The 19,100-nt window shown below is 48.5% G+C and overlaps 6 protein-coding genes across 6 annotated transcripts; 4 read left to right on the forward strand and 2 right to left on the reverse strand.

Moving 5' to 3' along the window:
• Positions 1 to 47: 47 nt before the first annotated feature.
• On the forward strand, positions 48 to 8,155 carry UTP20 (U3 snoRNP protein). Its single transcript, XM_058496595.1, has 2 exons — positions 48 to 1,486; positions 1,537 to 8,155. The coding sequence occupies exons 1-2, from the start codon at positions 96 to 98 to the stop codon at positions 8,072 to 8,074; spliced, it is 7,929 nt and encodes a 2,642-aa protein (XP_058353847.1). The 5' UTR covers positions 48 to 95; the 3' UTR covers positions 8,075 to 8,155.
• Positions 8,156 to 8,421: 266 nt separating this feature from the next.
• Positions 8,422 to 10,353, forward strand: ONS95_003296 (uncharacterized protein). The gene has a single exon (XM_058496596.1). The coding sequence runs from the start codon at positions 8,820 to 8,822 to the stop codon at positions 10,308 to 10,310; it is 1,491 nt and encodes a 496-aa protein (XP_058353848.1). The 5' UTR covers positions 8,422 to 8,819; the 3' UTR covers positions 10,311 to 10,353.
• A 1,083-nt stretch (positions 10,354 to 11,436) lies between these two features.
• ONS95_003297 (uncharacterized protein) lies at positions 11,437 to 12,239 on the reverse strand (the record flags this gene model as incomplete). Its single annotated transcript, XM_058496597.1, has 2 exons — positions 11,437 to 12,140; positions 12,197 to 12,239. The coding sequence occupies 2 exons, from the start codon at positions 12,237 to 12,239 to the stop codon at positions 11,437 to 11,439; spliced, it is 747 nt and encodes a 248-aa protein (XP_058353849.1).
• Positions 12,240 to 13,323: 1,084 nt separating this feature from the next.
• Positions 13,324 to 14,747, reverse strand: SWD3 (WD domain protein; the record flags this gene model as incomplete). The annotated part of the gene is made up of 2 exons (XM_058496598.1): positions 13,324 to 13,900; positions 13,951 to 14,747. 2 exons carry the CDS (start codon positions 14,745 to 14,747, stop codon positions 13,324 to 13,326), a joined length of 1,374 nt encoding a protein of 457 aa, XP_058353850.1.
• Positions 14,748 to 14,797: 50 nt separating this feature from the next.
• ISC1_1 (phospholipase C type enzyme) lies at positions 14,798 to 17,314 on the forward strand. Its single transcript, XM_058496599.1, has 3 exons — positions 14,798 to 15,598; positions 15,646 to 16,962; positions 17,013 to 17,314. Exons 1-2 carry the CDS (start codon positions 15,176 to 15,178, stop codon positions 16,711 to 16,713), a joined length of 1,491 nt encoding a protein of 496 aa, XP_058353851.1. The 5' UTR covers positions 14,798 to 15,175; the 3' UTR covers positions 16,714 to 16,962; positions 17,013 to 17,314.
• Positions 17,089 to 18,543, forward strand: ONS95_003300 (uncharacterized protein; the record flags this gene model as incomplete). The annotated part of the gene is made up of 1 exon (XM_058496600.1): positions 17,089 to 18,543. The coding sequence occupies one exon, from the start codon at positions 17,089 to 17,091 to the stop codon at positions 18,541 to 18,543; it is 1,455 nt and encodes a 484-aa protein (XP_058353852.1).
• Between the last annotated feature and the right edge of the window lie 557 nt (positions 18,544 to 19,100).

A 19,100-nucleotide genomic window follows, 5' to 3' on the forward strand; every position in this document is an offset into this window, starting at 1 on the left:
AAAAATAAATCTGCTGTAACCCGGCAGTCAATCCCCAATACCTTCCCCTCCGCCATTCTCTCGACATTGCGCCCCGGTGCGCCCCAAATCCCACCATGCCGGTCAACAATTCGGGGAGGATTGTCAAGACCCGGAAGGGCAAAGGGGGCACTGCTCACCAAAAGAATCACCGGTGGGAGTCCTTCACCACGAAAATCTCCAAGTTAAATTCCCTCGACCCGATACGAAGAGTTCGCCGTCACGATATAGACACAGAGGATCTGTCTACCACTACATCATATTTGAGAACTGGGCTGGACAAATGGGCGGAACTCAACATGTCCGAGGGCTTCATTCTATTCTCTCGCGAGATGTCAGATTTGACCGAGAGCTTGCCGCAGATTGTACACTCGGAAGACAAAATTATGGGATTGTTCGTCACATACATGGAGAAGAAGGAAAGAGAATCTCTGGAACCTCTGTTGGAATTGTTGACGGACTTTGCGCACGATCTGGGAGCTCGATTCGAGAAGCACTACCCCAAGTCACTCGAACTAATCACATCCATAGCGGGCATGCTACAAGATGTTGCGGTTATTGAATGGAGCTTTACAAGCCTGGCGTTCATGTTCAAATACTTGTCAAAGCTTCTGGTGCCGGATCTTCGACCTACCTATGACTTGATGGCGCCATTGTTGGGAAAACAACGCCAAAAACCACACATTGCTCGATTCGCTGCGGAGGCAATGAGCTTCCTGATCAAAAAAGCCGGAGCTCCAGCCCACAGAACGACAGCATTGCCTTTGATCATCAAATATGCCAAGGAAGATCTTCAGAGTATACAGGGGACCAAGGAATTTGGCCTCTACTATCACGGGCTCATGACATTATTTGCCGAGGCAATGAAAGGGAATGGGTTAAGCGTACACACAACTGGTCCAGCCATTTTTAAGTCTTTGTTTCTTTCCCTAGAAGACCCAGATTTAGACTCAAGAGATAACTCGGCATGGATGGATGTAATCTGTGGCGTCTTGACGAGCATCATACATCATTCAAGTTCTGATACCTTCCCAGAGGTTCTGGATGTTGTACTGGAAATGGCTGAGTCTGCCGTGGAGACATTTCAGCAACAGCTGTCTAAACACAATCTGCGTAGATTGCTTCTATCGGCGCGGACTCTGGGAATTGCCGCAGGTGTTCGCAAAGGCACCCGAGTCAAAAACTGGATATGCCTCCTAACAGCTCTGGCAAGCATACTCAAAATCATCACGAAACATTCCCATTTCGTTTTTGATATTGACGACTTAGACATATGGAACTATTTAATACTCAGTATCTCGATCGCATTCCAGTATGCTCCAATGGACACACTAATTACCTTTATCTCTCCCTTCATGGACTCGCTGACGAAGGATCCGCTGATGAAGTGGTTTTTGACATTCTCTTCATATTTTTCAGAGGTAGATTCTGAGCGGTTCCGAAGCATAGCTTTGCCATACTTCCGGAGGTTTGTAGTTTGTTTACATATGTTCATAGTCACTTGCTAATTTGGTCCAGATTCATTGTTGCACATTGGTCAGATGCTGAGAATGGAGACACCTTTTCTGTTCTGCTGCCGAAGATGGTTTCGACTGGCGTCCTGCCTAGTCGATATGGTAAAGATGGGTTTGCATTGCCGCAATCCTGGCAAGACCAGATTGTAAGCAAGTTTGAGCGACTGGAGGTGCAGCCATTTCCGGAACAATCGTCGCCATATGATAGAAGTCCAACAACATGGCACGACCGGTGTCTACCAAAATACAATGCGTTACTGGAGGTGCTTGACTGCACAGTTGTGCATCCTTCCACGAACGCGAGAATCGCTGAGATTCTGTTACGGAAATTGAAGCTTGCTCTACGGCCATCTTCTTCGCTTGCGCCGGAAGAGGCAAATTTCATCGTTGGTCGAGGCTTCAGTTCCTTCTCTCGAATGACGAAAGGAGCTGGTGAGGTCGATCGAGCACTTGAGCCGCTACTACGTGCAGCAGCCCCAAGATATGCCAGGCTTCCTCAATTTCTCGAAGCTTTACTTGACTATGAAACAAGTCTTGCATCTTCAGCTGGACCAAAAATATCATCACCTGAAAAGGACTATGATTTGGATACTGATGCTGACCTTCTCGTCACATCACTTATTTCCAATCTCTCAACAGACTCTCATGATTTGCGATATCTCTCCTTACGACTCCTGGACCATATATATACAACTGAGCATGGCTCCTCCTCCCAAAGCTTATCAGCCATGATTATGGTTGAAAACTCTACCCTCGATCCTCAAGCAGTGCGCTCTGCTTCAATGCATATCCGAAAATTGGCAACAATGTACCCCAATGAACCGTCCGATTTCTGGGTCAAGGATGCCATTCCAGCCTTCCTTTTTGGAATGCTTACGGTCAAATTGAGAGAACTTTGGGACCAAGTCGCAGCTTCACTCAAGCAGATAGCAGAATCTAAAAGTGGAGACGAAGCTGTGGCCAAATTAGCATTTGAGTGGCTCGAACGGCCCTCGATGACTGGAGATGGACACAAGAGCTCTGACGATCAGGACAAGAACAACGGCATGACGGATTTCGAATGCTCGAACCTGATGAAGCTCAACAAATTAGCCGAGGAAGCAGGCTTAGGGGTAGCGAAGTCGCGCGATACAATGCTACATAAATTCGCCGAAGCACAAGAGCTTGTTTCTGCACAGCCCAAATCTGCCAGAACCCAAGCTCTCATGGTTCTTTCCGCTGCATCAAACGTGGCCGAGAAGCGCTCTCGCTTATTGGTTCCTATGTTTCTGTCTTGGGCAAAGCAAAATGCCGAAATCGATCAATCCGATGATGACGAGGAGCGTCGTCTTAGTGACTGGACTAGAAATGACCAGAAAGCGCTGCTGAATTTGTTCAGTCTCTTCGGCAACCCAAAGTCCCTCCATCGCTCAGAAGATGTATACAACGCTCTCTTGAATCTTCTTGCCAATGGTGATATCGAGATTCAGAAATCTGCTCTTAAGGCAATCTTCGCGTGGAAACATCCCAATATCCGGCCTTACGAAGAGAATCTTCTGAATCTGCTAGATGAAGCAAGATTCAAGGAAGAGATTGCTATATTACTTCAGGGGCAGACGCTCGTTCAAGCCGAGCACCGTCTGGGCCTCATGCCGGTGTTGCTCAGAGTTATCTACGGTCGTTCAATTTCAAGAAAAGGTGCTGCTAGTGGTCGACAAGGTATGGAGGCTCGAAGGCTGACCATCTTGCGGAATCTTGGCAGAGAGGACATGGAAGGTTTCTTAGACATCGCACTTGGTGAATTGGCAGATGTACAACTACTCGAAGGTGGTGCTGTCCGCAACTCGCTCTTCAACATCGAAGTGATGAATATAAGGAAACAAGTCGGTTTCACTCACATGATTGAAGGCATGTTGAAAGAGCTGGCGACTAAAGTCGCACCCATGGCAGGGAAGTTGATAGATGCTGTACTATACTGTATCATCTTCGCCTACCGCCAACTACAGGACGAGCCTGACAGTACTGAGGAGACTGATGCTGTAACCACTCAGACATCCCTTCTAAAGGTAGTCCGCCAGACTGGCTTGAAGTGTCTGGTTCTGCTCTTCACCAATGCTCCCGACTTCGACTGGTTACCATATATGACCGCCATCAACAAGCAGATTATCTCCCCGCGGCTGGAGAATCTACCCATCGAGACGGGCCAAGGAGTTTCTGTAATCCTTCGACTTTTCTCGACCTGGGCTGTGGCGCCGAAGCTGGTGTTTTTCCTTACCCCGGAAATGCTGTCTAAAGTGGCAGAATGTTTGGCACCGCCAAAATCCAAGGATGAAGTCAAGCGATTCGTGCTCAAGGACATCATTCAAAAGATCATCGGGCATTCACGCGATGATCATACGGCCGCGAGTTCGGTGAAGGAATTGAGCTCAAGAGTCAAAGGGGAGATACTCAGCCCAAGCATGGACTTCTTCCTTGTGCAAATTGGCGGCGTTCTTCGTAGCCAGGGTGACATGGGCAAGGAGTTGCTAGAATCTTGCATTGGAACCGTTTCGGAGCTCGCTCAATTTGTGACTACATCGACGCAGGCGCAGAACTTGGTCGACGTTTCCATATTCTTACTTGATCAACCAACTCGCAGAGTTAAACCCAAGGAAAAAGGAGCACTGCTAGTCGTGCTGGAACATTTCGTCCCACTTTACGATTTGCAAAACGATGTGGTGCTCAAAGACAGGGTATTTAACACTGTCACTTCATTATTTGGGTTCTTCAAGGACAACGAGTCCCGTCAAGGCCTAAGCCGAGTGTTGATGGTTTATGCGGAGAAAGATCCGGTAATGGGAGATGTCGCGCAACTCTGCATGGGTCTCAATTCGTTTTTGGGAAATCGACTGGATGAGCCTGATTACGACCGCCGGATCAAGGCGTTCAATACTCTAAATGCTCGTAGAGACTTCACTGCCCGCCAATGGATACCTCTGCTCTACAATATGCTCTTCTATATCACTCACGACGAGGAGTCTGGAATTCTGTCGTCCAATTCATCCGATACTTTATGTCAATTCATCAGAACTGCTCAAGCTGCGCAAACAGAGAAAGATGCTTTCATGGAACTCCTCTCATCGGTATTATTGCCTGCGTTGTACACAGGTGCCCGACATGAATCTGAGCTTATACGCAGAGAATATTTGAAGGTTATGGGCAAGCTTGTAGAGACATTCCCCGAATGGACGGAAGTTAGCGACATGAAAGACCTTGGTGCTGAGCCCAACATTGACGAATCTGAGTCCGAACCATCTCAATCTTTCTTCGAAAGTATTTTGGACATCGGAAAAGGACGACGACCAGCCGCTCTCAAGCGCCTTTGTGATGCTGCGGAAAATGGCAAGCTAGGTAGCAAGAACACTGCCCACTTCTTGATTCCGTTACTGGAGCACTTCATATTCGACAAGGCAGAGGGCAACGATGCCAGTCAGCTTGCTTCTGAGGCAAGTACCGCCATCGGAGTCCTGGCAAGATGCCTAGAATGGCAACAATACCGCGCCTTGCTGCGTAGATACATTGGTTACATTGAGTCCAAGGATCAGCCCAAGCAAATGATCAGGCTGCTCGGTAGAGTCATTGATGCTTTGAATATTGACACTCCAGCTACGGTGCTGGGAGAAGACACCGAAACGGACGGAGCCATGGAAGTTGACACTGCTCCAGACGCAGCTAAAACGGCCGAGTTGAGTACCCTAACGAAGACGATGCCACGACTTGACAAATTCGCCGACGACATCACCTCTAATATCCTTCCGCCGTTGACTTCATATCTCCATGACAAGGACGAGTCAACCGTCAGTCTTCGGGTCCCAGTGGCAATCATCGTAGTGAGACTACTAAAGCTATTACCACGAGAACAGCTGAACTCTCGATTGCCAGCAGTCTTGACAGATGTATGCCATATTCTCCGGAGTAAAGCTGCCGAATCGCGAAAGATGACCAGAGACACGCTAGTTAAGATATGTGTGCTTCTCGGCCCTACCTGCATTGGATTCGTACTCAAAGAACTGCGAAGCGCTCTGCAGAAAGGCTACCAAGTCCACGTTCTTTCTTTCACCATGCATTCAATATTGGTAGCTACCACGCCTGACCATGCCCCAGGTGATTTGGACTACTGCCTAGGACAGATTGTGGACATCATCACGGATGACATCTTTGGTGCCACAGGTCAAGAGAAAGACGCCGAGGAGTACACAAGCAAGATGGAGGAAGTTAGGAGCAGCAAAAGTTACGACTCCATGGAACTTATTGCCAGCACAGCTACTCTAAGCCGTCTCACAGATCTGGTGACTCCCATTCGCAAACTTCTGCAAGAAAAGCTCAATATCAAGATGGTTCGCAAAGCCGACCAGCTTTTGAATCGTATCAGCAACGGACTGCAGAGAAATCGCGCAGCAAACAGCAGAGACAGCCTCATCTTCTGCTATGAAGTCATCCAAGACGCCAATCGCGAGCAGAAGCCGAACGAACGAAAAAAAGTCGACCACAAGCTCAAGAAATATCTATCTACGAAGGGTGCTAGGAGAGGTCTGGATCGAGGAAATACAACTGTGTACACTTTTAAGATTGTCAGATTTGCCTTCGATGTCCTGCGAGCAGTGTTGAAGAAACACGACTCTCTCCGCAGTGCGAAGAATTTGACCGGATTTATCCCAGTACTTGGTGACGCTGTCGTGGAAGCTGAAGAGGAAGTCAGAGTTTCGGCCTTCAAAACGCTCACCACAATCGTCAAAGTACCGCTCTTAGAGGAACCCAATTGGACCAATTTATATCGAGTTGCTGCTGCAGAGGCTACCAAGTCCGTTATCGAAAGCCCCCAGACAGATTCGGACATTGCACAGGCTGGACTAAAACTGATCTCGGTTATTCTCCGTACCCGCCCGGATGTCAAGGTTAAGGATACAGCCATTGATAATCTGGTGCGCAAGCTCAGACAGGACATCACGGAGCCAGAACGTCGACATGTCACGTTCGGCTTCCTTCGCGCTGTGCTCGACTCCAAAGTTGAAACCGCAGTCGTGTATGATGTCTTGGATTATGTTGGGGAACAGATGGTGACGAACTTCGACAAGGATACCCGAGATTTGGCTCGCGGCGCATTCTTCCAGTTTCTGTCAGAATACCCCCAGAAGAAGGCGAGATGGTCTAAGCAGCTCAGATTTATCGTGGGTAATCTGAACTATGACCGTGAAGGGGGTAGATTGTCCATCCTGGAGCTTGTCTACTTGCTACTGTCTAAGTCGACAGATGACGTCGTCCAGCAAGTAGCCACCGCTGTGTTCAAACCATTATACGAAGACCGCCTGAACAACGAGGAGAGCGAAAAGTGCCGCATCGTGGCATGCGAAGTCCTGAAGGAGATCTTCAAGAGATCTGACATCGAGCGGACGAATAATTTCCTCAGCCTCCTTAGAACAGGAATCAAAAGCGATGACGAAGATGTCGTCCGCGTCTCCCTCCAAACCTTCAGACTGTACTATGACTCGGGCCCCACGGACGATGGCGATGTCCCTCTGCTAATGGACCGTATAACCAACATCGGCAAGTCTGCGGAAGATCCTGGATCCGATATGGGCCAGATTTTTGAAGCTCTGCTCCTGAGCAACAGTCTCGCTGAGAAGTTTCCTGAGATCCTCTTCTCAAAATCAACGTCGCAGTCGTTCTGGACGATTATGAGAGCCTGTCTCTCGTACCCGCACGAATGGATTAAGCTTTCCGCATCTAAACTCTTCAACTCTTACTTCGCTGATTTCGCTCGTACGAGCGCCGACACTGATCTGAAGCTTCCACTTGAAGGATCAGGCGGCTTGAAGCTCTCAGGGGACGATATCACAGACCTTATTAGACGAACCACTTACTCCTTCAACACACCCGCATTCAGCAATCCCGCAACGCCAGAACTCATGAAGAATCTAGTATTTCTAGCTCGTTGCGCAGGAGCCAATGATCTCAAATGGCGCAGCCTGCCAGCAGGTGACGACGATGAAGACGAGGAAGAAGATAGTGAGAAGGATGGCAGAACAGCTCTTCACTTCCTACTCCGCCGCCTCTCTTCACTCCTCAGGAAAGAAATCTCACCACCCCGCTTGCCCACTCTACTCCCGCGAACCAATGGTCTCAACCTCTTGCAAACCCTCATTCTTACTCTTCCCCCGGCGATACTGCTCCCCTCCCTCCAACTCGTCATCCAACCGCTTCACCACATAACTGATCCTAATATCCCAACACCCTACTCTACCGACGAAGCCTTCCGCTCAGCTTACGAAGACATGAAGACGTCTGCCGAGGCGCTTCTCGAGAGCGTGAAGAGGAAGGTGGGGATTGAGGCCTACAGCGAAGCGTTGTTAGAGGTGGGCAAGACCGTTAAGAGAAACAGAGAGGACAGGAGGGCGAAGAGGAAGATTGATGCAGTCAGTAGGCCTGAGCAAGCTGGGAAAGAGAAGGCAAGGAAAACAGAGAGGAAGAAGGAGAGGAGGAAGGAGAAGGGTGCAGAGTATAAGAGTAAGAGGCACGAGCAGTAAATGATGACTGGGTTTTACTCGGCGTTTGTGGTGTACAGAGGAATTGTAGATATAGCTATGCTACCTAGCTACCTGAAGGGATACAATGTAAAGAATAAAACGTGTATAAACAAGTCCTTCGGCAAACCGGCTCCACGTGACTCGATCACGGCTATTCTGATCAAGAAATTTCATCGATTTCTGACTGCACAACACCTTCGCAATCGAGAAATTGCTAGAGTCATCTCTACTGATGGCATTCACTGCTGCCCCTGTACCAAACCCCTGGCCTAGTCCAACCGTAGCCTCGCCCCGGCAGATGAAGTGCACTAGCAAATGTCAATGAGGTCAGGACTTGCCTAGTGGCAGGAAATTAGCCGAGCACCGTAATAACATCACCAATACTCTGTAACGACGGCGTAGCATAAATTTGCAATTCATTTTCCTTTTCCTTCCCTTGGATTGACGTATTTATCTTGCAGCGCTTTTCCTGCCTTTTCTCCTCAGGCGACTTTTATTGATAATGGTCAGGGGCATTGCCGGCTTAGAAGTGAGATCTAGATTTCGAAGTCTTAACCATCTTTATGCCCAGTTTTGTGGATTCCCAGCATCGTCAACGAGCTTCAAAACCAACCATACTCAAGTATAGTACTTTGGATCGAAGCCAAAATTTACAGCATCTTGTATCTCACGTCTCAGAGTTTTCTCAATCACTCATCTTAGTAGCAATCAAGTCACTAAACCGACGAGAAGACAAAAACAGAAAATGGCGCCAAAAACACGATCTCAGACATCTACGCCTTCTAAGAACTCAAGATCACCAGACTCAAATTCATTGGAAGTTTCGCATGAGCATAGGCAGGACGTTAAGCCCGTCTTAGCGATTCTTGGGACAGGATGGGCAGGCTTCACCCTCCTACAAGAGCTCTCAACATCCTCACTACTCAAAACATATGACGTGGTGGTCCTCTCACCAAGTCGTACGATGGCCCTCACACCGCTTCTCGCCAGCGCCGCATGTGGTATCTTCGACTTTCGCGTTGCTGAAGAACCAGTTCGCAGGATTGGCATGATGAATGCAGCATCTAATCACGGTTCAGACGGAATCAAAAAGTACCAAGTTTGGGTCGACAATGTCGACTTCGAGGAGAGGATTTTGAAATGCAGACCAGCTGTAGGCAGTAATGGCGATGAGAAACGGGAGGAATCAGTGCATTTATACTCGAGGTCTAAAGGTTCCAATGGCGGAAATTCAAAAGCAGGCAAGGATGGTACATTCGATGTACACTTTGACCATCTGGTCATCGCGCCTGGAAGCGAAACCAACACATTCGGTACTCCTGGCGTGGAGCAACATTGCCGTTTCATGAAATCCGTCTCCGATGCTCGAGCCGTGCGTGAGAAGATCCTCGATTGTTTCGAGCTGGCCTCTCTCCCACACTACTCAGTCGAAGAAAAACGCTCCTTGCTGCACTTCATCATCGTAGGCGGTGGGCCTACAGGCGTTGAACTTGCGGCCGAACTTGACGAGCTAATTCACGGCCATTTGTTGGCTATCTATCCCCAGTGTAGGGACTTGGTGAAAATCAGTGTGTATGATATTGCGGACAGGATGTTGGGCATGTTCGGGGAGAAACTGAGTGAGTATGCGATGGAGAAATTTAGAAAGAGGAATGTGAGGATCTGCATGGGGAGGCATATTGAGGGGTTCGAGGATGGAGTTATGACAGTCAAGGAGGATGGCGAGGTGGGGTTTGGTGTGGCTGCATGGGCGGCGGGGAACAAAGTCTGTAGCCTTGTAGAGGCGATGGAAGGAGTGAAGAAGGATGATGGCGGAAAAATGCTCACAGATGAGTGGTTGAGAGTTAAAAATGAGAAAGGAGAAATTTTAGACGGCGTGTGGGCGTTAGGTGATGCTGCAGCCATCGACGGGAACGAGTTGCCTCCTACTGCGGAAGTAGCAGTGCAGAAAGCCAGATGGCTCGCAAAGCATCTCATCTCTCAAGGAGCCATGGATGAAGAGAAAAAAACAAACTCTCAAGGAAAGACGTTCCAATACAAGCAAAAGGCGCTCGTAGCCTATATTGGACGGAAAGATGGGGTCGTTGACGGGGGCGGGAAGTGGACAGGGAAAAGTGCTTGGCTTGCTTGGAGAGGAGGAAATTTGCAGTGGACGCAGAGCTGGAGAAGAAAATGTATGATCATGATTTATTGGGTGCTTAATAAGTGGGATGGCAGGGAGGTCGCAAGACGATAGTTCAGGATTGAATGGGTAGATTTCTCGCTTAATTGTTTACGCCTATGATTTATCGCAGTCAACCTGTCGAATGTAAGGCTTCGAGTCGCAACCATATTTAGGATTCACCAGGTAAGAATTGAGCGACACTCTCAAGCTGGCCAAAGCCAGAGTGAATGTGCCAAGACTGGTCTGAGTTGTTCCGAAGAGACTGCAGTGATTGGAGCCGCATGGTTATCGTCTCCAAAGATGATTCAGCACCACCTTCACAGTTAATGATGACCATAGGCTCCTTTCACTAGCACATATTTTCTGTCGACCAAGCTTGAAATTGTTCATTCTAAGCTAAAGCACACGAAACCCTGTGTGAGACAGAACCATTTCCACAAAACATCCCCACCATGCCGCTGACATCGTTTCTTAATCTCTTTCGCTTTAGCAGCCCAGCCAGAATACCACGTCGATGTCGGGAAGATGGACCTAGTGACCCACTCAGCAGCGAAGAGCAAGCCGTACTCATGACACTCTTTACCGAATCTCAAATATCAGGCCAAGGAAACTGGACTGTGCTTGAGATCGCTGAAGAAATGCTTCACCTGGCTTCAAGAAAGAAGTGCTGTCATCGGTCTTACTATGCATATGATATCATCAGAAGGAGCCTACAGACCATGAAGAGCGATGAGGAATATGACAATTCAGGTCCTGTGGTCATGGTGCCGAGACTGAAGGCATTCCATTGATTGCGCGCTCGCTGCTTCCGATGGTTTCTCCTACAATAGCAAATTCAGCACAGAAAATGTTAACATAATTGCTCACTAATGAATCTTAGAATGTGTCCACCTTGGTATCTTCTGGTGCATTACAGCCGATCTGGTCTTAAATGTGTGTCACTTTTGGATAGGAAGTCTCTGGCCAAGCGAATAGGAAGTCATCTTGAATGACCTAGAACGTGACGGTCAAGAAACATCTTGGCAATGACTTGGGAGTTGATTCAAATATCGTCATGCTAGGTAATGAAGAGAAAGCAGGCACCCAAGCAAATACGCCAAGCAGATCATGACAATATATTTGACTAACACGCAAAGATCGTACTCAACCGCAGCACAGCATCTCTCCAAAAATTCAAGAAGCATCTCATCACCCACAATCACCAAGGAAGCACATTCCCATCATAATTCATCAACTTCCCCGACGTCTCCTCCTTAGTCGCCTTGTCAATAACACTCACCAACCCATTAATACTCTCCTCAAGCGTAATCTCCGCTTTCTCAATTCCCGCCGCCTCAGCTCCCGAATTCCCCATATCCGTCTGCACCCAACCTGGATGCACAGGGAACGCAATCAAGCCTGGATTCTCAAGGTGTATCTTCCGGACAAGATAAGTGGACGCAGCCTTGGAAGCTCCATAAGGCGTACAATGGAAGGCTATGTTCGGCATGATCGTCAAGCTTCCTACCGCTGAAGAGATCTGGACGAATTTGGCGGGGGAGGGAGCGGCGTTCAGGAGGGGGAGGACGGCTTCGAAGAGGACAAGGGAGGCGATCACGTTGACTTGGTAATGGCGAGCCATCTGGGCTGGCGGAGTGCCGGCCACCGGGCCGTAGTAGTCAAGGATTCCGGCATTGGCGATGACGAGGTCGAGTTTGGTAATGTTGTGGGTGGTTTTGAGGGAGGAAATTGCTGCTGCGGCAGTGGAGTCGTCTTCGTTGTCGATCTTGACGATGATGAGAGTTGTATTGGCGGCTTTGGGGATGGTCTCGAGATGTTGGCTGGCGGATGGGTTGCGTACGCCGGCTAGGACAATGTGATTTGGTCGGGACAGATAGGCTTTAAGAAGTCCGTTACCGATTCCTGTGTGGGTATATGTTAGATCTGGACTGTATTTGAGAAGACGAGGTCGTGTTTACCTCGGTTAGGGCCAGTAATCAGAACATTGGTTGTGGTTGACATTTTTGTATCCCAATTCGAAGCAGAAGGTATTGGAGTTTTCAGTGTGCAGAGTAGATTAAAGACTTAAGTTGAGCTGAAGGCAGAAAGGAATACTTGAGACAGATCATGATACTTATACCTCTGGGAGCTTGAGATTTAATTTGAAATGTCAAAGGAGTTTCAAGTGTGCAGAGTAGATTAAAGACTTAAGTTGAGCTGAAGGCAGAAAGGAATACTTGAGACAGATCATGATACTTATACCTCTGGGAGCTTGAGATTTAATTTGAAATGTCAAAGGAGTTTCAAGTGTGCAGATGGATTTCAAAGCATACCAGCAGAGTGACACGGTTGTCGTGATCACAAAATGAAAGCACTGAGCATTGCTGTACGTTACTGTAGAAGAACCGGGTGAAGACTGATGTAGTCTGCCTTGCAAGGGGGATTCAGACACAAAGCCATGGCCGGAACCACCGAACTATATTCTCCACAAACGAATGAATAGTAATCACAACAAGAACATACCCGTATTCAGATTAGCCGCGTACAAACATACTTTCGCATTGCGGTTGTTATCCCGGCGCCGCTTCCTAGAATGACCGCCGGTTGGATTAGTGAACAGTCATGCCCCACTGCAACTCACTAGTGACAAGCCACACAGTGCGACAAAGATATCTTGACAGCCCATCAATTTGACAGATCTCTGTCTCAGAAGGAGGTTGCTGTTTTCATTCACTGGTATCGGCTAATAATACTCACGAGATAGCCACCTACAGCCACTTATTCAAGTGGCTGTCCGGTCATTGATTAACCTCCGAATAGTGGTAACTCATAGAGTCAGAGACATCCATGATGAGAAACACCTCAATTTGCATTGGCCCGACCGGATGACATGACAGAAGGAACCGGCATAGGAGTGGCACGGCCAACGAATGACTTTGATCGTTATCAGTCGAAACATTGACCAAGCTTTTGCAGCCTTCGAGTCTCCGTTGCCGGAATGCTATCTATCTTTGCAGTCGTAGAAGATATCTCGTACCAGTATGGCGAGCTTTCGATTATCGTGAAAACTGAGCAGTCAGACTCTCACCAACACTCCTCCATCATTTCATGAATCGTCATCCATACGTCCCGGGCTTCTTCCATCGACACTACCATTCCTCGGGGTATCACCAAATCCTCCGCCGTTTTCCATTTTGATATCTTCCAAAACATCGTCATGCTCAAGCTTCAGTCCGTTGACTCCGCCAATCTCCTCGTCGTCCTCGTTTACATCTACCCATATCCGTACAGTTCCATCAAGTCCCCCGCTCACCACCGGCCCGTTTGGTTGTGGAGATGTGTCTACCCAGCAAACGACACCTTCATGCCCACCGGCTTTCTGGACAACGTCCTTGGTCTTTACATCCCAGAACACCAGATTGCCGTCCTCGCTGCCAGATACAATGAACCCTTGTTCACCACTGACACCAAAGGCTCCACCTAATGAGTATTTTGTATTCACATGGCCTTGATATGTCTTCTTACAACTCCCGGAGACGTAATCCCATAGCCGTACACAGGAGTCGAGAGTGAAAGCAAGTATGTACCGGCCATTCGGGCTGAAGCGAGCGGTGGTAACCTGAGGATTATCTTCGTGAACAAGAGTTCGAAGGCATTGCCCAGTTGCTGTATCCCAAACTCGACTGCGAAAGAATTAGCTATTTCTCAGATATCTCTGGATGAAGTGTCCTACATGAGTCCGTCTGTTGAACAACTACAGACTAAGGTACCATCTCGAATGAAGTCTACCCCTCCTACTGGATCTGAGTGTGCCGGTAAAGTTTTCATCACCCTCCGTGCCCGTAGATCCCAGAGGTTGACTGCCTCGTCGTAACTACCACTAACAAGCATATTGCCTTTGGGGGAAAATGCCAACGAGTAAACGTAATTATGATGTCCAACCAGGGGTATTTGAAATGGTTTGCCGGTAGCCCTATGCCATAATCTAATTGTCTTGTCGTCGGATCCGGAAGCTATCGTGTTCGAATCGGGACTCCAAGCAATCGTTGACACTCCTGCTAAATGCCCTTCCATTGTCCTCATATGCTTCCCCGTCGCAGCGTCCCAGATCTTGATTGTGCCATCCGCGGAACAGCTTGCAATCCATCGGCCGTCTGGAGAGAAGCGAACTTGTGACACGCCTTTCCGGTGTCCTTTCAGAATAAATTTATTTTTATAGTTGAGTTTGACTGGCTGGTAAGGTTTGGGTCGATCGACGGAGGAATGTGAGGTGTCAACACTGCTTGACCTGCTTCGATTCCGCGAGTGGTATGTATGATCCAGTTCATCTACACTGCCATCTGATGAGTGCGCTCTCCGGCGCGGGACTGAGTCGCGGCGAGCATTGAGCCTTGATGATCGATGTTGATTGTGATCGCCGAGTTCGTCGGGAGAGCTGTATCCGTCATTGTCGTCGTAAACGCGGCGTCTCTTGATCGGGCGGCTTCCCACTGGTACTGGGGTACTCGCTGCTGAGTCGAAGTCTGACATTATGATGGTGCTGAAGAAGTTGTTGTATTTGGGACAAATCGCGGTGCTGTCGAAGAAAGGGAGACGCGATCTGGTACAGTAGCCCCACATGGAGTTTCACGCGCCAAGACATTCATGTACCGTAACCTTAGGCTGGAGTCTCACCAAAATCCTGGGCTGGACGTCATCCGTGGGGGAACAGGAGAGAGCTCGAGACTGGACCGTCCGAACACTTCAAACTCCCCACGTCGTAGAAGCCGCGAAGAACTTTCTTTGCATGAGTAGAGCTCTCCAATCAGACAATGGCTGCGATATAAGCTCAAGTATACATCCAGGTTCTCCTTTTCCTGAGTTTTCTCTGTTCTCGGGACTCCCTCCAGAATACCGTTCAGATTCCCCTCCAGTATCCCTTCCAATCCTTCGCGCAAACCTGGGAACAACAAGCAATCATGGAGTCAATAAAGCCAAGCGAGATTAACATTATCACGCTCAACTGTTGGGGATTGAAGTACCTGGCAAAATTCCGAAATGAGCGTTTGACAGAGATTGGGAAATGTATTGCAACTGCAGATCCTGTGCCACACATTGTCGGCCTCCAGGAATGCTGGACCCAGGAGGATTATCAAAGCATTCGGAAAACGACGAAGCAGCTCCTGCCTTATGGGAAGTTCTATCACAGTGGCATTTTTGGCGGAGGACTTGCCGTCTTGTCCAAATGGCCCATAGAAGAGAGTTCAATGTTCCGTTATCCCCTCAATGGCAGACCCACGGCTTTCTTTAGAGGGGATTGGTATGTTGGGAAGGGCGTTGCATGTGCAAGAATACGGTTCGGACCAGGGTCGAAAGATGTGATGGAAGTCTTCACAACACATGTAAGCTGTGACCACATCCGCAACAGAGCTCACACTGACATGGTCAGCTTCACGCACCCTACGAACGAGAACCCAACGACTCTTACATATGTCACCGGACCGCCCAAGCATGGGAGATCGCGAAGTTGATGCGTGGTGCAGCCGAGAAACGTCACTTGGTTATTGGTCTTGGAGACTTCAACATGATACCCCTCTCGCTAGCACACCGCTTGATTTGCACACACTCTCCAGTCCATGACGTGTGGCGTCTCTTACACCCCGACTCGTCGATAGGAGCTGCAATTGATGATGTGGAAAAAGCACGTCGAAGACCAATTCCAACAGCTGATATTAATACCCAGGAAAATGGGGCCACATGTGATAGTGTATTGAACACCTGGAGATGGAACAAAGGTCAACAGAAGCTTCTTGGTCCCAATAAACCACCGATCGAAGTCCCGGGTGATCGAATAGATCCCAAGGCGAAAAGACTGGATTACATTTTTGCCAGTACCGGCTTCAATCCCGCAAACCCAGAGCAAGGAGGATGGGTCGTCAAGACAGCAAAAATCGGCATGATCCAAAGGCATCCAGAACTACAATGCTCACTCAGTGATCACTTTTCTGTAGAGGCGACCTTGGTTCATTCCAATTCTGAGGACGACAAAGATACTTCATCAATTGAGGATAATGATACATCGGTCAGTAATGGCACATACCTTAAATCACCAGCCAACAGCGAGTTCCGAAAATATCCCGCCCAGTTCTCAGAGACCCCATCGCCATTTCTCCCTATATCCACATACGACGAGATTTTGGCCATGATACATAAGTATCGCGCGCGAGAAAAGCGACAGCGTCGTTTGCGACTTGCCCACTTCGTTGGCTCGGTGGCAATCAGCATCGGTTGCTTGGTTGCAGTTTGGTGGAGTCCTCGGAACTTCGTGGCTTTCATACTGATGCTTCTTAGCACTCTGGGCCTTGGCGCTGGAATAATTGATGGACTGATTGGAGGTCTCTTTGTTGGCAGTGAGATACGGGCACTGAAAGAATTCGAATGGGAAATCAGCAATATAAGAGCTGCTGCAAATGGGGAGCCGCACGCCATGGCTGAAGAGGGAATCAAGGACTGGTGATTTATCATGCTGATGATTTTCAGGTCTATTCAGCTAATACACGAGCTGTATGGCTAACTATTTGTACTATTGATTTTCCTGGTGCCATCTTGCACAGGTGCTTCACCCTCAGATGGATCCACCAATCCCTCGCGTGGAGTCACGTGCCAGGGGTAACATGGTGCGACTGTCAACAAATCAGGAAGGGTCTTAGTGTTTTGTTTCAACTATCGTTTGGTAGATGTTTCGTCCGAAGAGGTCAAGGCTGTCGTACAGTATCTCACCTTTCTCACCATTTCAAATTCTAACTTTCTTCTAAGTTTAATGTCAAGTCGTCATTACCCAAATTCAATTTATACCCGTTCGAATGTCAACTCCAGGCGTGCAATTCAGGCGATGATTTGTTTCTTCCAACGGCATAGGTTCATAGCCGCTGGATTGGTAATTTCTCTCATTGTGTGCTTCTTGTTTCTGTCTTTCCACGATGACTTTGAGGACTACACCAAAGTTCCGTTCATATCGAACCTACTACCAGCGACTGCCACATCCACCTCGCCATCTGCATTGATAAATAATGCACACACTCTACCAAGTGCTGATGCGTACCTACCACATTTCCAAGCAGTCGCTTCACTTCCAGGCATATCGCTGGCAGAAGCGAAAGCAGGATGCACATGGAAAGACGACCAAGGTGTCAATTTCATGTACGGCGGCGACGCAGACTGGGTGAAACACGAGCGTAATGACAGCGAACTCGCCAGCCACCGCGTCGAATGGCAATCATTCATCGCCAATGATTTAATACCCTACAATAAATACTCCTCTCGCTTCTCCGGCCGCGGCATTGCTGTTGTAGCAGGCAATGAGCGCACCATGAAGCGCGTAAAAGTCCTCCTCCGCGCCCTCAAGAAGCTCAACTCCTCCCTCCCAGTCGAGATCCATTTCTTCGGCGACGAGGTACCCCTTTCCACGCAAAAGGACATGCTCGCTCAGTTCCCGGGCATATTTTTCAACGACCTCTCATCCAAAACCAACCTCGTCCAAACGGGTTTTAACTACTACCTCGCAAACTTCCAGTTCAAACCCGTCGCCATTATGAACTCCCGATTCGCGGAAGTGCTCTTGTTGGATTCTGACAACATTCCCGCAATCGACCCAGAATTGCTCTTCGAATCAGACACTTACAAAGAATACGGTACGCTCTTCTGGCCTGACATAGCGCGTACGAGGCCTGAGAATCCGATCTGGGCTATCACCAACACGATTTGTCGTATGGACGAATACGAGCAAGAATCTGGTCAGCTGCTTGTTGATAAACGAAGGTTCTTCTACCATTTGCAACTCGCTACTTGGCTGAATAACAAAAATGCTGCATATTATAATATGTTCTTACTAGGCGACAAAGATATGTTTCGTTTTGCGTGGCATGCTCTGAAGACGAAATATGGAAAGCCGGCCAAATGGCTGACCAGTGTGGGCACGTTGACGGACGGAAAGTATTGCGGACATAGTTTTGCGCAGCATCATCCTGATGGGAGGATAGCTTTCGTGCATGGTGGGCTGTTGAAGCAGATTCCGAATGAGATTGTGAAGTGGCAGAGGGAAGAGAGGGGTGGTGTATATCAGGCGTACAAGAGAAGTCCAGTGGATGAGAGACCTGCTGAGGTGGAGAAGTGTGGGATGAGGTGGGATGGGGGCGATTATTTACCGGAGGAGAGGAGGAATGGAACATTACCGGTGTGGATGTGTATCGATTTGTATGATGTGCCGGCGAAGCCAATTGGTGATGTGTTGGAGGGATTTGAGAAGATGTTTGATGAAGTTGGTGGGTATTGGATGTTGGATGGGTAGCATGAGAGGGAAGAGAAAGAGGAGAGGTGTGATACCAGCGTTAAATTTTGCGAAGGCGTCTATGGCGTTGGATTTCTTGAAATGATGGGTATTGCTGTTGTCTCGGTGGCTTTGCGCGAGTCGTGAGCCCAGGATAGCGTGAACCAGACCCGATGATCTGGTGTGGCTTGAGGAAAGCCTGAAGGCATGGTCCTGAGGCAGTGTAAACGTACATAGAAAATAGTGCAAACCATTGTTAATCTACCTTCCGAGATTTGAGGGCATACCTCAAAATCCAAACCTTGAACCGTAAATAGACTTTCGCGGAATAGCCGAGGATTGAATTACCCAACCGAAGGAGCATGAAGAAACGAAGCCAAGTGCCAAGTATCCAAGCAACCAACTATCAATACCTCATATCGCTTTTCCCCAGATTCGAGAACGCACTCAAAAACGCACTATTTGCTGGAACATCGGGGCGTAGAGTCCTGTCTGTGATTCCTGGTAAATTTTTAGCATATGCTTTGCTGCCTCTGGTGGACCGTTTATGATGGTCTCTAAGCCTTGGGAAATCTCCT

This window comes from Cadophora gregata (assembly GCF_030347475.1).
Source record: "Cadophora gregata isolate MNR1 chromosome Unknown scaffold_12, whole genome shotgun sequence".
In the NCBI taxonomy this organism is placed as follows: Eukaryota; Fungi; Ascomycota; class Leotiomycetes; order Helotiales; family Ploettnerulaceae; genus Cadophora; species Cadophora gregata.

Coding starts and splice junctions, on each gene's coding strand:
- ONS95_003296 (XM_058496596.1), top strand. CDS start 8,820: ATGGCGCCAAAAACACGATCTCAGACATCTACGCCTTCTAAGAACTCA.
- ISC1_1 (XM_058496599.1), top strand. CDS start 15,176: ATGGAGTCAATAAAGCCAAGCGAGATTAACATTATCACGCTCAACTGT. Junction 15,599..15,645: donor TGGAAGTCTTCACAACACAT/GTAAGCTGTGAC, acceptor TGACATGGTCAG/CTTCACGCACCCTACGAACG.
- UTP20 (XM_058496595.1), top strand. CDS start 96: ATGCCGGTCAACAATTCGGGGAGGATTGTCAAGACCCGGAAGGGCAAA. Junction 1,487..1,536: donor GCTTTGCCATACTTCCGGAG/GTTTGTAGTTTG, acceptor AATTTGGTCCAG/ATTCATTGTTGCACATTGGT.